This window comes from Pristiophorus japonicus, chromosome 15, assembly GCF_044704955.1.
Source record: "Pristiophorus japonicus isolate sPriJap1 chromosome 15, sPriJap1.hap1, whole genome shotgun sequence".
Lineage (NCBI taxonomy): Eukaryota > Metazoa > Chordata > Chondrichthyes > Pristiophoridae > Pristiophorus > Pristiophorus japonicus.
This window is the reverse complement of record NC_091991.1, coordinates 184,513,062-184,535,137: the sequence shown is the minus strand read 5'-3', so window position 1 is coordinate 184,535,137 and position 22,076 is coordinate 184,513,062. Positions and strand designations below refer to the sequence as shown.

The 22,076-nt window shown below is 54.4% G+C and overlaps 1 protein-coding gene across 1 annotated transcript in view; it reads right to left on the bottom strand.

Annotated features, from left to right (window-relative positions):
- The window catches only part of LOC139225816 (interleukin-21 receptor-like), a 142,196-nt gene that overhangs the window by 96,932 nt on the left and 23,188 nt on the right, over positions 1-22,076 (bottom strand). Inside the window, exons 5-6 of the mRNA XM_070856660.1 lie at positions 16,222-16,390; positions 14,621-14,729 (exon numbers count right to left, since the gene is read on the bottom strand). Of these exons, the coding sequence (XP_070712761.1) occupies positions 14,621-14,729; positions 16,222-16,390 (278 nt within the window). The remainder of the gene's footprint in view (positions 1-14,620; positions 14,730-16,221; positions 16,391-22,076) is intronic.

Below are 22,076 nucleotides of genomic sequence, written 5' to 3'. Positions count from 1 at the left end.
CCCTCAGTACTGCCCCTCCGACAGTGCGGCACTCCCTCAGTACTGCCCCTCCGACAGTGCGGCACTCCCTCAGTACTGCCCCTCCGACAGTGCGGCGCTCCATCAGTACTGCCCTTCCGACAGTGCAGCACTCCCTCAGTACTGCCCCTCCGACAGTGCGGCCCTCCCTCAGTACTGCCCCTGCGACAGTGCGGCACTCCCTCAGTACTGCCCCTCCGACAGTGCGGCGCTCCATCAGTACTGCCCTTCCGACAGTGCGGCACTCCCTCAGTACTGCCCCTCCGACAGTGCGGCGCTCCATCAGTACTGCCCCTCCGACAGTGCAGCACTCCCTCAGTACTGCCCCTCCGACAGTGCGGCCCTCCCTCAGTACTGCCCCTGCGACAGTGCGGCACTCCCACAGTACTGTCCCTCCGACAGTGCGGCGCTCCATCAGTACTGCCCCTCCGACAGTGCGGCCCTCCCTCAGTACTGCCCCTCCGACAGTGCGGCACTCCCTCAGCATTGGGTGGGGTACGGAGGGCTGCCAGTACGTGTCCCTGACTTTAACAGTGGAGGGGAGAAGTTTGAAAGAAGCTGAGGATGAGTGCAGGACCAACATGCTCGGTATGTGGGGGAGTGTTGCTGGGAACGGAGCGAGACTCGAATGTGAGTCAGAGATCGGGCTACAGTATTACACTCTCCGACCCAAACTCACACCACCACAGAGCGCGGCAAAATTCTCCCTCAGCTATTGTTGCTACGTTTGGTTTTATAAGTTACTATATATGAATTATAATATATCAGACTTGAGTGGGCGTTGAATGCAGATTATCGTGGCCTTCAAAAGGGAATCAGATAAATACTCGAAGGGACAAATTTTTTCAGGGATCTGGGGGATTCAATTATTCCTATTTGTCACCCCAGTTGACATTCGGGCTCTGTGAGAGTGTTGGCCCATTTAATGCCCACTCATGGTCACTGGGATTGGGCAAACCCTGCCCGCTGGGATTGGGCTAACCCTGCCGCTGGGACTAGACTAACCCTGCCCGCTGGGACTAGACTAACCCTGCCCGCTGGGATTAGACTAACCCTGCCCGCTGGGACTAGACTAACCCTGCCCGCTGGGACTAGACTAACCCTGCCCGCTGGGACTAGACTAACCCTGCCCGCTGGGATTAGACTAAACCTGCCCGCTGGGACTGGACTAACCCTGCCCGCTGGGATTAGACTAACCCTGCCCGCTGGGATTAGACTAACCCTGCCCGCTGGGACTGGGCTAACCCTGCCGCTGGGACTAGACTAACCCTGCCCGCTGGGACTGGGCTAACCCTGCCCGCTGGGATTAGGCTAACCCTGCCCGCTGGGACTAGACTACCCTGCCCGCTGGGACTAGACTAACCCTGCCCGCTGGGACTAGACTAACCCTGCCCGCTGGGATTAGACTAACCCTGCCCGCTGGGATTGGGCTAACCCTGCCCGCTGGGACTGGGCTAACCCTGCCCGCTGGGATTAGGCTAACCCTGCCCGCTGGGACTAGACTAACCCTGCCCGCTGGGACTAGACTAACCCTGCCCGCTGGGACTAGACTAACCCTGCCCGCTGGGACTGGGCTAACCCTGCCCGCTGGGATTAGGCTAACCCTGCCCGCTGGGACTAGACTAACCCTGCCCGCTGGGACTAGACTAACCCTGCCCGCTGGGACTAGACTAACCCTGCCCGCTGGGATTGGGCTAACCCTGCCCGCTGGGATTGGGCAAACCCTGCCCGCTGGGATCAGACTAACCCTGCCCGCTGGGACTGGGCTAACCCTGCCCGCTTGGACTAGACTAACCCTGCCCGCTGGGACTGGGCTAACCCTGCCCGCTTGGACTAGACTAACCCTGCCCGCTGGGACTAGACTAACCCTGCCCGCTGGGACTGGGCTAACCCTGCCCGCTGGGACTAGACTAACCCTGCCCGCTGGGACTGGGCTAACCCTGCCCGCTTGGACTAGACTAACCCTGCCCGCTGGGACTAGACTCACCCTGCCCGCTGGGACTGGGCTAACCCTGCCCCCTGGGACTAGACTAACTCTGCCTGCTGGGACTAGACTAACCCTGCCCGCTGGGATTGGGCTAACCCTGCCCGCTGGGATTGGGCAAACCCTGCCCGCTGGGACTAGACTAACCCTGCCCGCTGGGATTGGGCTCACCCTGCCCGCTGGGACTAGACTAACCCTGCCCGCTGGGACTAGACTAACCCTGCCCGCTGGGACTAGACCAACTCTGCCCGCTGGGACAGGACCAACTCTGCCCGCTGGGACAGGACTAACCCTGCCCGCTGGGACTGGGCTAACCCTGCCCGCTGGGAATAGACTAACCCTGCCCGCTGGGACTAGACTAACCCTGCCCGCTGGCACTAGACTAACCCTGCCCGCTGGGACTAGACTAACCCTGCCCGCTGGGACTGGACTAACCCTGCCCGCTGGCACTAGACTAACCCTGCCCGCTGGGACTGGGCTAACCCTGCCCGCTGGGACTAGACTAACCCTGCCCGCTGGGACTAGACTATCCCTGCCCGCTGGGACTAGACTAACCCTGCCCGCTGGGACTAGACTAACCCTGCCCGCTGGGACTAGACTCACCCTGCCCACTGGGACTGGGCTAACCCTGCCCGCTGGGACTAGACTAACCCTGCCCGCTGGGACTAGACTAACCCTGCCCGCTGGGACTAGACTCACCCTGCCCACTGGGACTGGGCTAACCCTGCCCGCTGGGACTGGGCTAACCCTGCCCGCTGGGACTAGACTAACCCTGCCCGCTGGGACTAGACTAACCCTGCCCGCTGGGACTAGACTAACTCTGCCCGCTGGGACTGGGCTAAACCTGCCGCTGGGACTAGATTAACCCTGCCCGCTGGGACTAGACTAACCCTGCCCGCTGGGACTAGACTAACCCTGCCCGCTGGGACTAGACTAACCCTGCCCGCTGGGACGAGACTAACCCTGCCCGCTGGGACTGGACTAACCCTGCCCGCTGGGACTGGACTAACCCTGCCCGCTGGGACTAGACTAACCCTGCCCGCTGGGATTAGTCTAACCCTGCCCACTGGGACGAGACTAACCCTGCCCGCTGGGACTGGGCTAACCCTGCCCGCTGGGACTGGGCTAACCCTGCCCGCTGGGACTGGGCTAACCCTGCCCGCTGGGACGAGACTAACCCTGCCCGCTGGGACTGGACTATCCCTGCCCGCTGGGACTGGACTAACCCTGCCCGCTGGGACTAGACTAACCCTGCCCGCTGGGATTAGTCTAACCCTGCCCACTGGGACGAGACTAACCCTGCCCGCTGGGACTGGGCTAACCCTGCCCGCTGGGACTGGGCTAACCCTGCCCGCTGGGATTAGACTAACCCTGCCCGCTGGGACTAGACTAACCCTGCCCGCTGGGACTAGACTCACCCTGCCCGCTGGGACTGGGCTAACCCTGCCCGCTGGGACTAGACTAACCCTGCCCGCTGGGACGAGACTAACTCTGCCCGCTGGGACTGTGCTAACCCTGCCCGCTGGGACTAGACTAACCCTGCCCGCTGGATTGGGCTCACCCTGCCCGCTGGGACTAGACTAACCCTGCCCGCGGGACTGGGCTAACCCTGCCCGCTGGGACTAGACTAACCCTGCCCGCTGAGACTGGGCTAACCCTGCCCGCTGGAACTAGACTAACTCTGCCCGCTGGGACTAGACTAACCCTGCCCGCTGGGACAAGACTAACCCTGCCCGCTGGGACTAGACCAACTCTGCCCGCTGGGACAGGACTAACTCTGCCCGCTGGGACTAGACTAACCCTGCCCGCTGGGACTGGGATAACCCTGCCCGCTGGGAATAGACTAACCCTGCCCGCTGGGACTAGACTAACCCTGCCCGCTGGGACTAGACTATCCCTGCCCGCTGGGACTGGACTAACTCTGCCCGCTGGCACTAGACTAACCCTGCCCGCTGGGACTGGGCTAACCCTGCCCGCTGGGACTAGACTATCCGTGCCCGCTGGGACTAGACTATCCCTGCCCGCTGGGACTAGACTAACCCTGCCCGCTGGCACTAGACTAACCCTGCCCGCTGGGACTGGACTAACCCTGCACGCTGGGACTAGGCTAACCCTGCCCGCTCGGACTAGACTATCCCTGCCCGCTGGGACTAGACTAACCCTGCCCGCTGGGACTAGACTAACCCTGCCCGCTGGGACTGGGCTAACCCTGCCCGCTGGGACTGGACTAACCCTGCACGCTGGGACTAGACTATCCCTGCCCGCTGGGACTAGACTAACCCTGCACGCTGGGACTAGACTATCCCTGCCCGCTGGGACTAGACTATCCCTGCCCGCTGGGACTAGACTAACCCTGCCCGCTGGGACTAGACTAACCCTGCCCGCTGGAACTGGGCTAACCCTGCCCGCTGGAACTGGGCTAACCCTGCCCGCTGGGACTGGACTAACCCTGCCCGCTGGGACTGGACTAACCCTTCCCAAACCAGTCCAACGCAAGACCCTTGAAGGTAATGGAGACTCTGTGCTGGATTTAAATCCAGGCCCCAGAGGCAGAAGGCGGTTTATTTAACCCAGAGCACGTGTGCGCGCAGTGTCACCAACACACATCAAAGAAACTTCAGCAACTGCAGGAAAATCCCCAATGGTTTGAAACAGTATGGGGAAGGAGCGGGGGGGCAGGATCACTGGGCTGCTCGGGGAAAGAGCGGGCGCTGGCTGGATAGGCCGAATGCTGTGCCATTCGATGATTGTAAAGTGAGTTAGTGTGGGACCCAGTGGGACACAGCAGATGTGACTTCCGCCTTTAGGAAGATCAACGGACGGTTTGTGGTTGCCACAGCTGGCAGCATTTTATTTTTAGGCTCTGTCTGCCCCGCCTGTATTTTTTTATTTTTACATAAGCTGCTGAGCAGCTTCCTGAGGAAATATGACTGAGTAAAATTGAGAGGACGAGGCAAGTCTGCAGTGTCTCTTTGACGAGTCTCTGCAGGGTTCTCTGTCTGATACGCCCGACACCCCAAACCCACACAAGCTGATTTTAGAACATTAGTTCCCCGAACTGCTGATTTCATGATGTGGTGGCTGATGAACTGAGGACACACAGCACTCGAGCCCAAAGCAGTGCGGATCCCTCTCGGCCAATGGGAGTAGGGCTTTTAATATTGGCTTCCATTCCCTCGGGAACAGCAAGGGATGTTAGTGACTTACTCCACCAATCCCTGCTGGTAATGTGTGTGTCTTTCTTAGATGAGGGTTATATTGGTCTGACCTGTGATGCCCTCCTTGGTGAAATATCCAGCTAAGAGTCACAGTAGGGCTCACACAAGAAGAATGGGAAGGGGTTTGGGTCCATTGGGATTGTGTACAATGGGAGTGAATGGGAAGGGGTTTGGGTCCATTGGGATTGTGTACAGTGGGAGTGAATGGGAAAGGGTTTGGGTCCATTGGGATTGTGTACAGTGGGAGTGAATGGGAAGGGGTTTGGGTCCATTGGGATTGTGTACAGTGGGAGTGAATGGGAAGGGGTTTGGGTCCATTGGGATTGTGTACAGTGGGTGTGAATGGAAAGGGGTTTAGATTCATTCGGATTGTGTACAGTGGGAGTGAATGGGAAGAGGTTGGATCCATTGGGATTGTGTACAGGGAGTGAATGGGAAGGGGTTTGGGTCCATTGGGATTGTGTACACTGGGAGTGAATGGGAAGAGGTTTGGGTCCATTGGGATTGTGTACAATGGGAGTGAATTGGAAGAGGTTGGATCCATTGGGATTGTGTACAATGGGAGTGAATGGGAAGAGGTTGGATCCATTGCGATTGTGTACAATGGGAGTGAATGGGAAGTGGTTGGATACATTGCGATTGTGTACAGGAAGTGAATGGGAAGTGGTTTGGGTCCATTGGGATTGTGAACAATGGGAGTGAATGGGAAGGGGTTTGGGTCCATTGGGATTGTGTACAATGGGAATGAATGGGAAGGACTTTGTGTCCATTGGGATTGTGCATAGTGGGAGTGAATGGGAAGGGGTTTGGGTCCATTAGGTTTGTGTACAATGGGAGTGAATGGGAAGGGGTTTGGATCCATTGGGATTGTGTACAATGGGAGTGAACGGGAAGGGGTTTCAGTCCATTGGGATTGTGTACAATGGGAGTGAATGGGAACGGGTTTGGGTCCATTGGGATTGTGTACAATGGGAGTGAATGGAAAGGGGTTTGGCTCCATTGGGATTGTGTACAATGGGAGTGAATGGGAAGGGGTTTGGGTCCATTGGGATTGTGTACAATGGGAGTGAATGGGATGGGGGTTGGGTCCATTGGGATTGTATACAATAGGAGTGAATGGGAAGGAGCTTGGGTCTATTGGGACTGTGTACAGGGAGTGAATGGGAAGGGGTTTGGATCCATTGGGATTGTGTACAATGGGAGTGAATGGGAAGGGATTGGGGTCCATTGGAATGTGTACAACATGAGTGAATGGGAAGGGGTTTGGGTCCATTAGGATTGTGTACAATGGGAGTGAATGGGAAGGGGTTTGGGTCCATTGGGATTGTGTACAATAGGAGTGAATGGGAAGGGTTTGGATCCATTGGCATTGTGTACCGCAACTGAATGGGAAGGGGTTTGGGTTCATTGGGATTGTGTACAATGGGAGTGAATGGAAGAGGTTGGATCCATTGGGATTGTTTACAATGGGAGTGAATGGGAAGAGGTTGGATCCATTGGGATTGTGTACAATGGGAGTGAATGGGAAGATTTCGGATCCATTGGGATTGTGTACAGTGAGTGAATGGGAAGGGGTTTGGGTCCATTGGGATTGTGTACAATGGGAGTGAATGGGAAGGGGTTTGGGTTCATTGGGATTGTGTACAATGGGAGTGAATGGGAAGGTGTTTGGGTCCATTGGGATTGTGTACAATGGGAGTGAATGGGAAGGGGGTTGGCTCCATTGGGATTGTGTACAGTGGGAATGAATGGGAAGGGGCTTGGGTCCATTGGGATTGTATACAATGGGAGTGAATGGGAAGGGGTTTGGGTCCATTGGGATTGTGTACAATGGGAGTGAATGGGAAGGGGGTTGGCTCCATTGGGATTGTGTACAGTGGGAATGAATGGGAAGGGGTTTGGGTCCATTGGGATTGTGTACAATGGGAGTGAATGGGAAGGGGTTTGGGTCCAATGGGATTGTGTACAATGGGAGTGAATGGGAAGGGTTTGGATCCATTGGCATTGTGTACAGCGAGTGAATGGGAAGGGGTTGGGTCCATTGGGATTGTGTACAATGGGAATGAATGGGAAGAGGTTGAATCCATTGGGATTGTGTACAATGGGAGTGAATGGGAAGAGTTTGGATCCATTGGGATTGTGTACAGTGAGTGAATGGGAAGGGGTTTGGGTCCATTGGGATTGTGTACAATGGGAGTGAATGGGAAGGGGTTTGGGTCCATTGGGATTGTGTACAATGGGAGTGAATGGGAAGGGGTTTGGGTCCATTGGGATTGTGTACAATGGGAGTGAATGGGAAGGGGGCTGGCTCCATTGGGATTGTGTACAGTGGGAATGAATGGGAAGGGGTTTGGGTCCATTGGGATTGTGTACAATGGGAGTGAATGGGAAGGGGTTGGGTCCATTGGGATTGTATACAATAGGAGTGAATGGGAAGGGGATTGGGTCTATTGGGACTGTGTACAGGGAGTGAATGGGAAGGGGTTTGGATCCATTGGGATTGTGTACAATGGGAGTGAATGGGAAGGGATTTGGGTCCATTGGAATGTGTACAACATGAGTGAATGGGAAGGGGTTTGGGTCCATTAGGTATGTGTACAATGGGAGTGAATGGGAAGGGGTTTGGGTCCATTGGGATTGTGTACAATGGGAGTGAATGGGAAGATTTTGGATCCATTGGGATTGTGTACAATGGGAATGAATGGGAATAGTTTGGATCCATTGGGATTGTGTACAGGGAGTGAATGGGAAGGGGTTTGGATCCATTGGGATTGCATACAATGGGAGTGAATGGGAAGAGGTTGTATCCATTGGGATTGCGTACAATGGGAGTGAATGGGAAGATGTTGGATCCATTGGGTTGTGTACAATGGGAGAGAATGGGAAGAGGTTGGATCAATTGGGATTGTTTACAGGGAGTGAATGGGAAAAGGTTGGATCCATTGGGATTGTGCACAGGGAGTGAATGGGAAGAGGTTGGATCCATTGGGATTGTGTACAATGGGAGTGAATGGGAAGAGTTTGGATCCATTGGGATTGTGTACAATGGGAGTGAATGGGAAGATTTTGGATCCATTGGGATTGTGTACAATGGGAATGAATGGGAATAGTTTGGATCCATTGGGATTGTGTACAGGGAGTGAATGGGAAGGGGTTTGGATCCATTGGGATTGCATACAATGGGAGTGAATGGGAAGAGGTTGTATCCATTGGGATTGCGTACAATGGGAGTGAATGGGAAGATGTTGGATCCATTGGGTTGTGTACAATGGGAGAGAATGGGAAGAGGTTGGATCAATTGGGATTGTTTACAGGGAGTGAATGGGAAAAGGTTGGATCCATTGGGATTGTGCACAGGGAGTGAATGGGAAGAGGTTGGATCCATTGGGATTGTGTACAATGGGAGTGAATGGGAAGAGTTTGGATCCATTGGGATTGTGTACAATGGGAGTGAATGGGAAGAGGTTGGATCCATTGGGATTGTGTACAATGGGAGTGAATGAGAATAGTTTGGATCCATTGGGATTGTGTACAGGGAGTGAATGGGAAGGGGTTTTGATCCATTGGGATTGCATACATTGGGGGAGTGAATGGGAAGAGGTTGTATCCATTGGGATTGTGTACAATGGGAGTGAATGGGAAGAGGTTGGATCCATTGGGATTGTGTACAATGGGAGTGAATGGGAAGAGGTTGGATCCATTGGGATTGTGTACAATGGGAGTGAATGGGAAGAGGTTGGATCCATTGGGATTGTGTACAATGGGAGTGAATGGGAAGAGGTTGGATCCATTGGGATTGTGTACAATGGGAGTGAATGGGAAGAGGTTGGATCCATTGGGATTGTGTACAATGGGAGTGAATGGGAAGAGGTTGGATCCATTGGGATTGTGTACAATGGGAGTGAATGGGAAGAGGTTGGATCCATTGGGATTGTGTACAATGGGAGTGAATGGGAATAGTTTGGATCCATTGGGATTGTGTACAGGGAGTGAATGGGAAGGGGTTTTGATCCATTGGGATTGTGTACAATGGCAGTGAATGGGAAGAGGTTGGATCCATTGGGATTGTTTACAATGGCAGTGAATGGGAAGGGGTTTGGATCCATTGGGATTGTGTACAATGGGAGTGAACGGGAAGGGGTTTCAGTCCATTGGGATTGTGTACAATGGGAGTGAATGGGAACGGGTTTGGGTCCATTGGGATTGTGTACAATGGGAGTGAATGGGAAGGGGTTTGGCTCCATTGGGATTGTGTACAATGGGAGTGAATGGGAAGGGGTTTGGGTCCATTGGGATTGTGTACAATGGGAGTGAATGGGATGGGGGTTGGGTCCATTGGGATTGTATACAATAGGAGTGAATGGGAAGGAGCTTGGGTCTATTGGGACTGTGTACAGGGAGTGAATGGGAAGGGGTTTGGATCCATTGGGATTGTGTACAATGGGAGTGAATGGGAAGGGATTGGGGTCCATTGGAATGTGTACAACATGAGTGAATGGGAAGAGGTTTGGGTCCATTAGGATTGTGTACAATGGGAGTGAATGGGAAGGGGTTTGGGTCCATTGGGATTGTGTACAATAGGAGTGAATGGGAAGGGTTTGGATCCATTGGCATTGTGTACCGCAACTGAATGGGAAGGGGTTTGGGTTCATTGGGATTGTGTACAATGGGAGTGAATGGAAGAGGTTGGATCCATTGGGATTGTTTACAATGGGAGTGAATGGGAAGAGGTTGGATCCATTGGGATTGTGTACAATGGGAGTGAATGGGAAGATTTCGGATCCATTGGGATTGTGTACAGTGAGTGAATGGGAAGGGGTTTGGGTCCATTGGGATTGTGTACAATGGGAGTGAATGGGAAGGGGTTTGGGTTCATTGGGATTGTGTACAATGGGAGTGAATGGGAAGGTGTTTGGGTCCATTGGGATTGTGTACAATGGGAGTGAATGGGAAGGGGGTTGGCTCCATTGGGATTGTGTACAGTGGGAATGAATGGGAAGGGGCTTGGGTCCATTGGGATTGTATACAATGGGAGTGAATGGGAAGGGGTTTGGGTCCATTGGGATTGTGTACAATGGGAGTGAATGGGAAGGGGGTTGGCTCCATTGGGATTGTGTACAGTGGGAATGAATGGGAAGGGGTTTGGGTCCATTGGGATTGTGTACAATGGGAGTGAATGGGAAGGGGTTTGGGTCCAATGGGATTGTGTACAATGGGAGTGAATGGGAAGGGTTTGGATCCATTGGCATTGTGTACAGCGAGTGAATGGGAAGGGGTTGGGTCCATTGGGATTGTGTACAATGGGAATGAATGGGAAGAGGTTGAATCCATTGGGATTGTGTACAATGGGAGTGAATGGGAAGAGTTTGGATCCATTGGGATTGTGTACAGTGAGTGAATGGGAAGGGGTTTGGGTCCATTGGGATTGTGTACAATGGGAGTGAATGGGAAGGGGTTTGGGTCCATTGGGATTGTGTACAATGGGAGTGAATGGGAAGGGGTTTGGGTCCATTGGGATTGTGTACAATGGGAGTGAATGGGAAGGGGGCTGGCTCCATTGGGATTGTGTACAGTGGGAATGAATGGGAAGGGGTTTGGGTCCATTGGGATTGTGTACAATGGGAGTGAATGGGAAGGGGTTGGGTCCATTGGGATTGTATACAATAGGAGTGAATGGGAAGGGGATTGGGTCTATTGGGACTGTGTACAGGGAGTGAATGGGAAGGGGTTTGGATCCATTGGGATTGTGTACAATGGGAGTGAATGGGAAGGGATTTGGGTCCATTGGAATGTGTACAACATGAGTGAATGGGAAGGGGTTTGGGTCCATTAGGTATGTGTACAATGGGAGTGAATGGGAAGGGGTTTGGGTCCATTGGGATTGTGTACAATGGGAGTGAATGGGAAGATTTTGGATCCATTGGGATTGTGTACAATGGGAATGAATGGGAATAGTTTGGATCCATTGGGATTGTGTACAGGGAGTGAATGGGAAGGGGTTTGGATCCATTGGGATTGCATACAATGGGAGTGAATGGGAAGAGGTTGTATCCATTGGGATTGCGTACAATGGGAGTGAATGGGAAGATGTTGGATCCATTGGGTTGTGTACAATGGGAGAGAATGGGAAGAGGTTGGATCAATTGGGATTGTTTACAGGGAGTGAATGGGAAAAGGTTGGATCCATTGGGATTGTGCACAGGGAGTGAATGGGAAGAGGTTGGATCCATTGGGATTGTGTACAATGGGAGTGAATGGGAAGAGTTTGGATCCATTGGGATTGTGTACAATGGGAGTGAATGGGAAGATTTTGGATCCATTGGGATTGTGTACAATGGGAATGAATGGGAATAGTTTGGATCCATTGGGATTGTGTACAGGGAGTGAATGGGAAGGGGTTTGGATCCATTGGGATTGCATACAATGGGAGTGAATGGGAAGAGGTTGTATCCATTGGGATTGCGTACAATGGGAGTGAATGGGAAGATGTTGGATCCATTGGGTTGTGTACAATGGGAGAGAATGGGAAGAGGTTGGATCAATTGGGATTGTTTACAGGGAGTGAATGGGAAAAGGTTGGATCCATTGGGATTGTGCACAGGGAGTGAATGGGAAGAGGTTGGATCCATTGGGATTGTGTACAATGGGAGTGAATGGGAAGAGTTTGGATCCATTGGGATTGTGTACAATGGGAGTGAATGGGAAGAGGTTGGATCCATTGGGATTGTGTACAATGGGAGTGAATGAGAATAGTTTGGATCCATTGGGATTGTGTACAGGGAGTGAATGGGAAGGGGTTTTGATCCATTGGGATTGCATACATTGGGGGAGTGAATGGGAAGAGGTTGTATCCATTGGGATTGTGTACAATGGGAGTGAATGGGAAGAGGTTGGATCCATTGGGATTGTGTACAATGGGAGTGAATGGGAAGAGGTTGGATCCATTGGGATTGCGTACAATGGGAGTGAATGGGAAGAGGTTGGATCCATTGGGATTGTGTACAATGGGAGTGAATGGGAAGAGGTTGGATCCATTGGGATTGTGTACAATGGGAGTGAATGGGAAGAGGTTGGATCCATTGGGATTGTGTACAATGGGAGTGAATGGGAAGAGGTTGGATCCATTGGGATTGTGTACAATGGGAGTGAATGGGAAGAGGTTGGATCCATTGGGATTGTGTACAATGGGAGTGAATGGGAATAGTTTGGATCCATTGGGATTGTGTACAGGGAGTGAATGGGAAGGGGTTTTGATCCATTGGGATTGTGTACAATGGCAGTGAATGGGAAGAGGTTGGATCCATTGGGATTGTGTACAATGGCAGTGAATGGGAAGAGGTTGGATCCATTGTGATTGTGTACAGTGGGACCAGAATTGGAGAAGCGCAAAGATCTCAGAAGGTTTTATGGCTGGAGGAGGTCACAGCGATAGAGAGTGGAGAGGCTGCGAAGGGAATTAAACTCATGTATGGAAAGTTACCTCATTGTACTTATGTCAGATTGTGTCGATTGAAAGGACCGACTGAGGCGGTGAGTGAGGCAGTGGGGCCATGTAATATTTCCGATGCCCGTTATTTCGGATTGCCATAAGATTACTGCAGGTCAGGTTCAGCTATCGGTGTCTGGGCACCGTGATGGGGAACTGACCCACCTACTAGTTGCTGGCATCCCAGAAATGAGTGACTTTTGAAAACCTCTCTGCAATTAATCTCTATAATAAGATTCATAATCGACAGCTTCTCACGGCCAATCTCATCAACTCCACTTCCTTCTGCATCAGTGGTCAGGGCTGCCGGCAGGGGAGAGAAGGTCCCAGGAGAGAGAGAGAGAGGGTCTGAGGGGGAGAGGGTCTGGTGAGAGAGGGAGAGGGTCTGGGGGAGGGAGGGGGGGGAGAGGGTCCGGGGGAGGGTGGGGCGGGGAGAGAGTCCGGAGTAGGGTGGGGGGGGGAGAGGGTCCGGGCGGAGGGGATCTGGGGGGAGCGGGTGAGAGGATCCCGGAAGGAGAGGGTCCAGGGGTGTGGAGGGTCCGTGGGGGGTGCGGGGGAGAGGGTCCGTGGGTGGAGGGTCCGGGGAGAGAGGGAGAGAGGGGGAGAAGGTCCGGTGGGGGGAGAGAGTCCGGGGGTGTGGAGGGTCCAGGGGGAGACTATCCGGGGGGGGGGTGAGAGGGTCCCGGAGGGAGAGGGTCTGGGGTTGAGGGTCCGGGGGAGGGTCCGGTGGAGGGGGTCCGCGGGTGAGGTTCCGGGGGAGGGGAGTGTCTGGGGGAGAGGGTCCGGGGGTGAGGGTCTGGGGGTGAGGGTCCGGGGGAGGGTCCGGGGGTGGTCTAGGGTGGAGGGTCCGGGGGGAGGGGAGGGTCCGGGGGTGAGGGTCCGGGGGTGAGGGCCCAGGGGCGAGGGTCCTGGGGAGGGTCCGGTGGAGGGGTTCCGGGGGTGGAGGGTCCGGGGGTGGAGGGTCCGGGGAGGGGAGTGTCTGGGGGAGAGGGTCCGTGGGTGAGGGTCCGGGGGGAGGGGAGGGTCCGCGGGTGAGGGTCCGGGGGTGAAGGTCCGGGGGTGAGGGTCCAGGGGGAGGGTCCGGGGGGGGTCTGGGGTGGAGGGTCCGGAGGGAGGGGAGTGTCTGGGGGAGAGGGTCCGGCGGTGAGGGTCCGGGGGGAGGGTCCGGGGGTGAGGGTCCGGGGATGAGGGTCCGGGGGGAGGGTCCGGGGTGGAGGGTCCGGGGGAGGGGAGTGTCTGGGGGAGAGGGTCCGGGGGTGAGGGTCCGGGGGGAGGGTCCGGGGGGAGGGTCCGGGGAAGGTCCGGGGTTGGAGGGTCCAGGGGTGAGGGTCCGGGGATGAGGGTCCGGGGGGAGGGTCCGGGGGTGAGGGTCCGGGGGTGAGGGTCCGGGGGGAGGGTCCGGGGGGAGGGTCCGGGGAAGGTCCGGGGGTGGAGGGTCCGGGGGTGAGGGTCCGGGGATGAGGGTCCGGGGGGAGGGTCCGGGGGGAGGGTCCGGGGGTGAGGGTCCGGGGGGAGGGTCCGGGGAGGGTCCGGGGGGAGGGTCCGGGGGTGAGGGTCCGGGGGTGAGGGTCCGGGGGGAGGGTCCGGGGAGGGTCCGGGGGTGGAGGGTCCGGGGGAGGGGAGTGTCTGGGGGAGAGGGTCCGGGGGTGAGGGTCCGGGGGGAGGGTCCGGGGGTGGAGGGTCCGGGGGAGGGGAGTGTCTGGGGGAGAGGGTCCGGGGGTGAGGGTCCGGGGGGAGGGTCCGGGGGTGCAGGTTTTGGGGAGTGTGTGTCGGTGGGGCTCTGTGGGGAAGTTACGGAGTTGTAGATCAGGTGTAGCGAGAGTTGAGGGTCCATCGCTCGGACTCTGGGCTGCTGCTGGGCAGCTGGGCTGTGACGGGCAGTGCCCATGGTGGGAGGTGAGGGCGATATCTTACCTTTGCGGAACATTAAGTGTCACGATTACCACGACGACGATCAGCATGGACACAAGGGCACAGAGCAGAGGGAGCTGGAAAATCTGGTCAAGGTCTGGGTCACAGCGAGCTGGAGCAGGAAGACAAATTTGGTGCATTAGAGGCGGCCATGTTTGGTACCCGGGCCCAGGGAGAACCAGTACTGCTCTGCTTGCTGGCCTGGCTGTGCCTGGGCGATGGAGAGAGGGCAGGGTGGACACTGCCCCAGCCCTCAATCACTATCCCGGCCTCGGGCGGCGATATCCAGCCATGGGAGGGGGAGGGGAGCAAGCATCAAAGAGGGCTCAGCTGTGAAGCACACTATAGTCAAACAGCCAGCGGACAATCACCGTTCCGACTCACACATGGAGGGTGTGGTGTGGCTGAAGGACTGTCCCTCGAACAGCTGTACCCCAGGCAGGGGTCCGCTCCGTGGGGTGGAGTGCTCGGCCCATGGGCGGAGGGTCTTGGCCCCTGGGCAGGGGGGTCACGGCCCCTGGGCGGGAGGGTCACGGACCTGGCGGGGGGTCACGGCCCCTGGGCGCGGGGGTCACGGCCCCTGGGCGGGAGGGTCACGGACCTGGCGGGGGGTCACGGCCCCTGGGCGCGGGGGTCACGGCCCCTGGGCGGGGGGTCACGGCCCCTGGGTAGGGTGGTCACGGCCCTTGGGCGGGGGGGTTACGCCCCTTGGGCGGGGGATCACGGCCCCTGGGGGGGGTCACGGCCCCTGGGCGCGGGGGTCACGGCCCCTGGGGGGGGTCACGGCACCTGGGCGGGGAGCGAGGCCCCTGAAGGATATGATCCTGCGGCACGCCCACAATGGCCGCTTGCTCAGCGACTGAATCCCAGAGCGGGAAGGCAACCCTCCGGGCACAGGAGGACTGGGGAGCGGCCCATGGGGAGGCTGAGGGATGGAGGGGGTACCTCCAACTGGACTCTCACTCACTATCTCTCTCACACTCTTACACTCACTCACTAACTCACTCATTTTCACACTCATTTTCACACTCACTTTCACACCCATTCTCACTCAATCACTATCTCACTCAATCACTATCTCACTCAATCACTATCTCACTCACTAAATCCGCAATTACCTTCACCTCAAAGTAACAGTGACTTTGGGGGAGCAGAGCACAGAGCAAGACCCCTTTCCCTCGACTGCTCCTGCCCACTCTCCCGCCCCCCCTTAACCCTACTGCCCTCCCCCCTCAACCCCCTTCCCCTCACCCTCACTCCTCCCCCTCACCCCACCTCCCCCTCATCCACCCCACCTCCCCCTTTTACCCCCTCCCCCTCCCCTCCCCCTCAACCGCTCCCCTCTGCTCTCCCTCCTCCCCTCACCCTCAGCCCCTCCCCTTCACCACCTTCCCCTCACCCCCTCCCCGCTCAACACACCTCACCCTCACCCCGTGCCCCCCTCACCCATCCCACCTCACCTCACCCCCTCTCCCTCTCCCCCTCACACCCTCCCCTCCCTTCCCCCTCCCCTCAGATTCTGCGCCCATGGAGGTGGAACTTGCCGATGTCCGGTGGTGCAGGGTTTGGTGACAAGGTCTCCCCTGGCGCCGGGCGGCACTGACCTGTGCTCCATGTGATGGGGGGGCTCCAGTCACTCCAGGTGCCGGTGTAACCGGAGCCGGTGGCGGGCAGGGTCCGGACCTGAGCCGAGTGTTCTGTGCCGGACACCAGCTCCGAGGCCACGAGCTGCAGTAGCTGCTGGTTGTTGGTCAAACGTTTGACTTTCTTGGGCTGTCAATGGAAGGCAATAGTTTCATCAATCATCGCCCGGACACAGGCCCGGCATCACCGGCAATGGCGGGGTGCGCTCAGCACATCAGTCCTGTACCGCGCCGCACTGACGCCTCTCAACGTCTCCCACCCTCCGTTAAAGGAGACGGCCGCTGCCAGCTCTGCCGACATTTTAGTGGCACCCACTGGGATACGAGGGAGGGTGTCGGCCGGCCAGCGGCCCAGAACCCTGCTGACAACCCGGCCAAACCAGCGGCCGCCATTGTCGGGCCCACTGAGAAAAGATGGTGGCCGCCACACTGACGCCTCCCCTTTAAGAGTTTGCCGGGGTGCCCCAGCGTCTCGCCCTGAGCAGCTGTCGATGGCATCGCTCACCCCTCCCCCCCCCACCGCATCCCGTGGGGCAATTTACCCCCGGGGCGATAAGGGGTTGGCTCTCATGTTGGTGACATCATCGGCGTGCGCGCGCCACATTGGTGTACAAACCGTGTTTCACCGGCGCTGCCCCGGGGCAATTCTGCGCCGGTAGATGTGGCCGCCATACTCGCTCATAAAAACATAAAAACATTCAGCCCCTCGAGCCTACTCCGCCATTCAATGAGATCACGGCTGATCTTCTCCCTCAACTCCACTTTCCTGCACTGTCCCCATATCCCTTGATTCCCTTAATATCCAAAAATCTATTGATCTCAGCCTTGAATATACTCACAGACTGAGCCTCCACAGCCCCCTGGGGCAGAGAATTCCAAAGATTCACCACCCTCTGAGTGAAGAAATTTCTCCTCATCTCAGTCCTAAATGGCCGACCCCTTATCCTGAGACTGTGACCCCTGGTTCTAGGCTCCCCAGCCCGGGGGAAACATCCTCCCTGCATCTACCCTGTCAATCCCTGTAAGAATTCTGTATATTTCAATGAGATCGTCTCTCATTCTTCTAAACTCTAGAGAATATCGGCCCAGTCTACTCAATCCCTCCTCATAGGACAATCCCCCCATCCCAGGAATCAGTCTGGTGAACCTTCGTTGCACTCCCTCTATGACAAGTATATCCTTCCTTAGGTAAGGAGACCAAAACTGTGCACAATACTCCAGGTGTGGTCTCTCCAGGGCCCGATATAATTGCAGTAAGACGTCTTTACTCTTATACTCAAACCCTCCTGTAATAAAGGCCAACATACCATTTGCTTTAATCACTTGCTGTACCTGCTGTTAACTTTCAGTGATTGGTGTACAAGGTCACCCAGGTCCCTCTGAACACCAACATTTCCCAATCCCTCACCATTTAAAAATACTCTGTTTTTCTATTTTTCCTACCACAGTGGATAACGTCACATTTCTCCACATTATATTCCATTTGCCATGTTCTTGCCCACTCACTCAGCCGGTCTATATCCCCTTGAAGTCTCTTTGCATCCTCCTCACAACTTACATTCCCACCTAGCTTTGTATCATCAGCAAACTTGGATATATTACATTTGGACCTCATCCAAATCATTGATACAGATTGTGAATAACTGGGGCCCCAGCACTGATCCTTGTGGTATCCCACTAGTTACAGCCCGCCAACCCGAAAATGACCCGTTTATTCCTACTCTCTGTTTTCTGTCCATTAACCAATCCTCAATCCATGCTGGTATATTACCCACAATCCCATGAGCCCTAATTTTGTTCAATAACCTCTTGTGTGGCACCTTATCGAATGCCTTCTAAAAATCCAAATACACCACATCCACTGATTCCCCCTTATCTATTCTGCGAGTTACAACCTCAAAAAACTCCAACAGATTTGTCAAACATGATTTCCCTTTCATAAATCCGTGTTGACTCTGCCCAATCCTATTATTATTTTCTAAGTGCCCTGTTACCACGTCCTTAATAATAGATTCTAGCATTTTCCCTACTCCTGATGTCAGGCTAACTGGTCTGTAATTCCCCGTTCTCTCTCTCCCTCCTTTCTTAAATAGTGGGGATATATTAGCTACTTTCCAATCTGCGGGAAACATTCTAGAACCCATGGAATTTTGGAAGATGACAACCAATGCATCCACTATCTCTGTAGCCACCCCTTTCAAATCCCCAGGATGTAGGCCATCAGGTCCAGGGGAATATCAGCTTTCAGTCCCATTCATTTCTCCAGTACTATTTTTTTTACTAATACTAATTTCTTTCAGTTCCTCATTCTCACTAAACCTTTGGTTCTCCGCTATTTCTGGGAGGTTTTTTGCATCAGACACAAAGTATTTGTTTAATTTCTCTGCCATTTCCTTATTCCCCATTATAATTTCTCCTGTCTCAGCCTGTAAGGGACCCACATTTACTTTCGTTAATCTTTTCTTTGTTACATACCGATAGAAGCTTTTACACTCTGTTTTTATGTCTCTCGCGAGTTTACTCTCAGATTTTATTTTTCATTTCTTTATCAATTTCTTGGTTCTCCTTTGCTGAATTCTAAAACCCTCCCAATCCTCAGGCTTACTGCTCTTTTGGCAACATTATAAGCCTCTTCCTTTGATCTAATACTATATTTAACTTCTCTTGTTAGCCCGGCTGGACGCTTTTCCTGTGGGTCTTTTGTGCCTTAAAGGAATGTATATTGTTGTAAATTATGGATTAATTCTTTAAATGTTAGCCATTGCTTGTTTACCAACATACCTTTTAATGTAGGTTCCCAATCTACATTAGCCGACTCTCCCCTCATACCCATGTAGTTTGCTTTGTTTAGATTTAAGGTCTACTTTTCAATTGAACTAAATCACTCTCAAATTCAATTTAAAATTCTATCATATTATGGTCACTCTTTCCTAAAGGCCTGTTTACTACCAGGTTATTAATTAACCCTTTCCCATTGCACAATCCTAGCTGTAAAATAGCCTGTTCCCCAGTTGGTTCCTCAACATACTGATCTGGAAATCCAGCTTGTATACATTCCATGAACTTGTCCTCCACACTATTACTGCCAGTTTGTTTTGCCCAGTCTGTGTGTAGATTAAAGTCCCCATGGTTACTGTCAATGATTACATGAGCGCTCTGTTACTGGGGGGCTGGGGGGCAGTGCTCACAGGCCCGGTACAAAGGGGGAATTTCAGCCCCAAACTCTTCACCTTGCAATGGAATGTGCTGCCTCCTGCAGACAGCTGAGGGTCTCAGCCCGCCCACCTTCCCGCCGTTACAAGCAGCCAGTCAGCTCCACACCATCGATCCTTCAATGTCCCTGAGGGCAGAGCACCTTAACGCTGTGCGTTGTGTGGAGGGAGACCCCAAACTTCTGCAAATGATCCACCGGACTGCAGGAGGCAGCACCTGAAGCAGCCACTAGAGGGGGCTCCTGGGTAACCCTGGAATCAACCCGAGGATGCAGCAAAGTGGACCGTACTGTCCACTTAAACCGCACAGTCTAATCCCACTCCCCGCACCCTTAACATCCCCCCAGTCTAATCCCACTCTCCCCTCACTCCCCACACCCTTTAACATCCCCCCAGTCTAATCCCACTCTCCGCACCCTTTAACATCCCCCCAGTCTAATCCCACTCTCCACACCCTTTAACATCCCCCCAGTCTAATCCCACTCTCCCCTCACTCCCCGCACCCTTTAATATCCCACCCAGTCTAATCCCACTCTCCGCACCCTTTAACATCCCCCCAGTCTAATCCCACTCTCCACACCCTTTAACATCCCCCCAGTCTAATCCCACTCTCCCCTCACTCCCCGCACCCTTTAATATCCCACCCAGTCTAATCCCACTCTCCGCACCCTTTAACATCCCCCCAGTCTAATCCCACTCTCCGCACCCTTTAACATCCCCCCAGTCTAATCCCACTCTCCGCACCCTTTAACATCCCCCCAGTCTAATCCCACTCTCCGCACCCTTTAACATCCCCCCAGTCTAATCCCACTCTCCGCACCCTTTAACATCCCCCCAGTCTAATCCCACTCTCCCCTCACTCTCCGCACCCTTTAACATCCCCCCAGTCTAATCCCACTCTCCACACCCTTTAACATCCCCCCAGTCTAATCCCACTCTCCACACCCTTTAACATCCCCCCAGTCTAATCCCACTCTCCCCTCACTCCCCGCACCCTTTAATATCCCCCCAGTCTAATCCCACTCTCCCCTCACTCCCCGCACCCTTTAATATCCCACCCAGTCTAATCCCACTCTCCGCACCCTTTAACATCCCCCCAGTCTAATCCCACTCCCCGCACCCTTTAACATCCCCCCAGTCTAATCCCACTCTCCGCACCCTTTAACATCCCCCCAGTCTAATCCCACTCTCCCCTCACTCCCCGCACCCTTTAATATCCCACCCAGTCTAATCCCACTCTCCACACCCTTTAATATCCCACCCAGTCTAATCCCACTCTCCACACCCTTTAATATCCCACCCAGTCTAATCCCACTCTCCACACCCTTTAATATCCCCCCAGTCTAATCCCACTCTCCACACTCCCCACACCCTTTAATATCCCACCCAGTCTAATCCCACACTCCGCACCCTTTAATATCCCACCCAGTCTAATCCCACTCTCCGCACCCTTTAATATCCCACCCAGTCTAATCCCACTCTCCCCTCACTCTTTAATATCTCACCCAGTCTAATCCCACTCTCCCCTCACTCTCCACACCCTTCAGTATCTCACCCAGTCTAATCCCACTCTCCCCTCACTCTCCGCACCCTTTAATATCCCACCCAGTCTAATCCCACTCTCCCCTCACTCCCCGCACCCTTTAATATCCCACCCAGTCTAATCCCACTCTCCACACCCTTTAATATCCCACCCAGTCTAATCCCACTCTCCACACCCTTTAGTATCCCACCCAGTCTAATCCCACTCTCGCCTCACTCCCCGCACCCTTTATTATCCCACCCAGTCTAATCCCACTCTCCACACCCTTTAATATCCCACCCAGTCTAATCCCACTCTCCCCTCACTCCCCGCACCCTTTAATATCCCACCCAGTCTAATCCCACTCTCCACACCCTTTAATATCCCACCCAGTCTAATCCCACTCTCCCCTCACTCCCCGCACCCTTTAATATCCCACCCAGTCTAATCCCACTCTCCACACCCTTTAATATCCCACCCAGTCTAATCCCACTCTCCCCTCACTCCCCGCACCCTTTAATATCCCACCCAGTCTAATCCCACTCTCCACACCCTTTAATATCCCACCCAGTCTAATCCCACTCTCCCCTCACTCCCCGCACCCTTTAATATCCCACCCAGTCTAATCCCACTCTCCACACCCTTTAATATCCCACCCAGTCTAATCCCACTCTCCACACCCTTTAATATCCCACCCAGTCTAATCCCACTCTCCACACCCTTTAATATCCCACCCAGTCTAATCCCACTCTCCCCTCACTCCCCGCACCCTTTAATATCCCACCCAGTCTAATCCCACTCTCCACACCCTTTAATATCCCACCCAGTCTAATCCCACTCTCCACACCCTTTAATATCCCACCCAGTCTAATCCCACTCTCTGTCACTCCCCAGTTCAAGCAACTCCCTAATTCTCTTTTGAAACAATTTCTGGACTCTGCTCGAATAGCAGTTTTGGACAGAGAATCTGACATTCTAACCTAACCAACCTCTGTGTAAAGATATTTTTCTGGTTATTTTCATAATTATGTTAAATTTAAGCCTCTCGGTGCAGTCACACTGACTAGAAGGAATCTCTCACC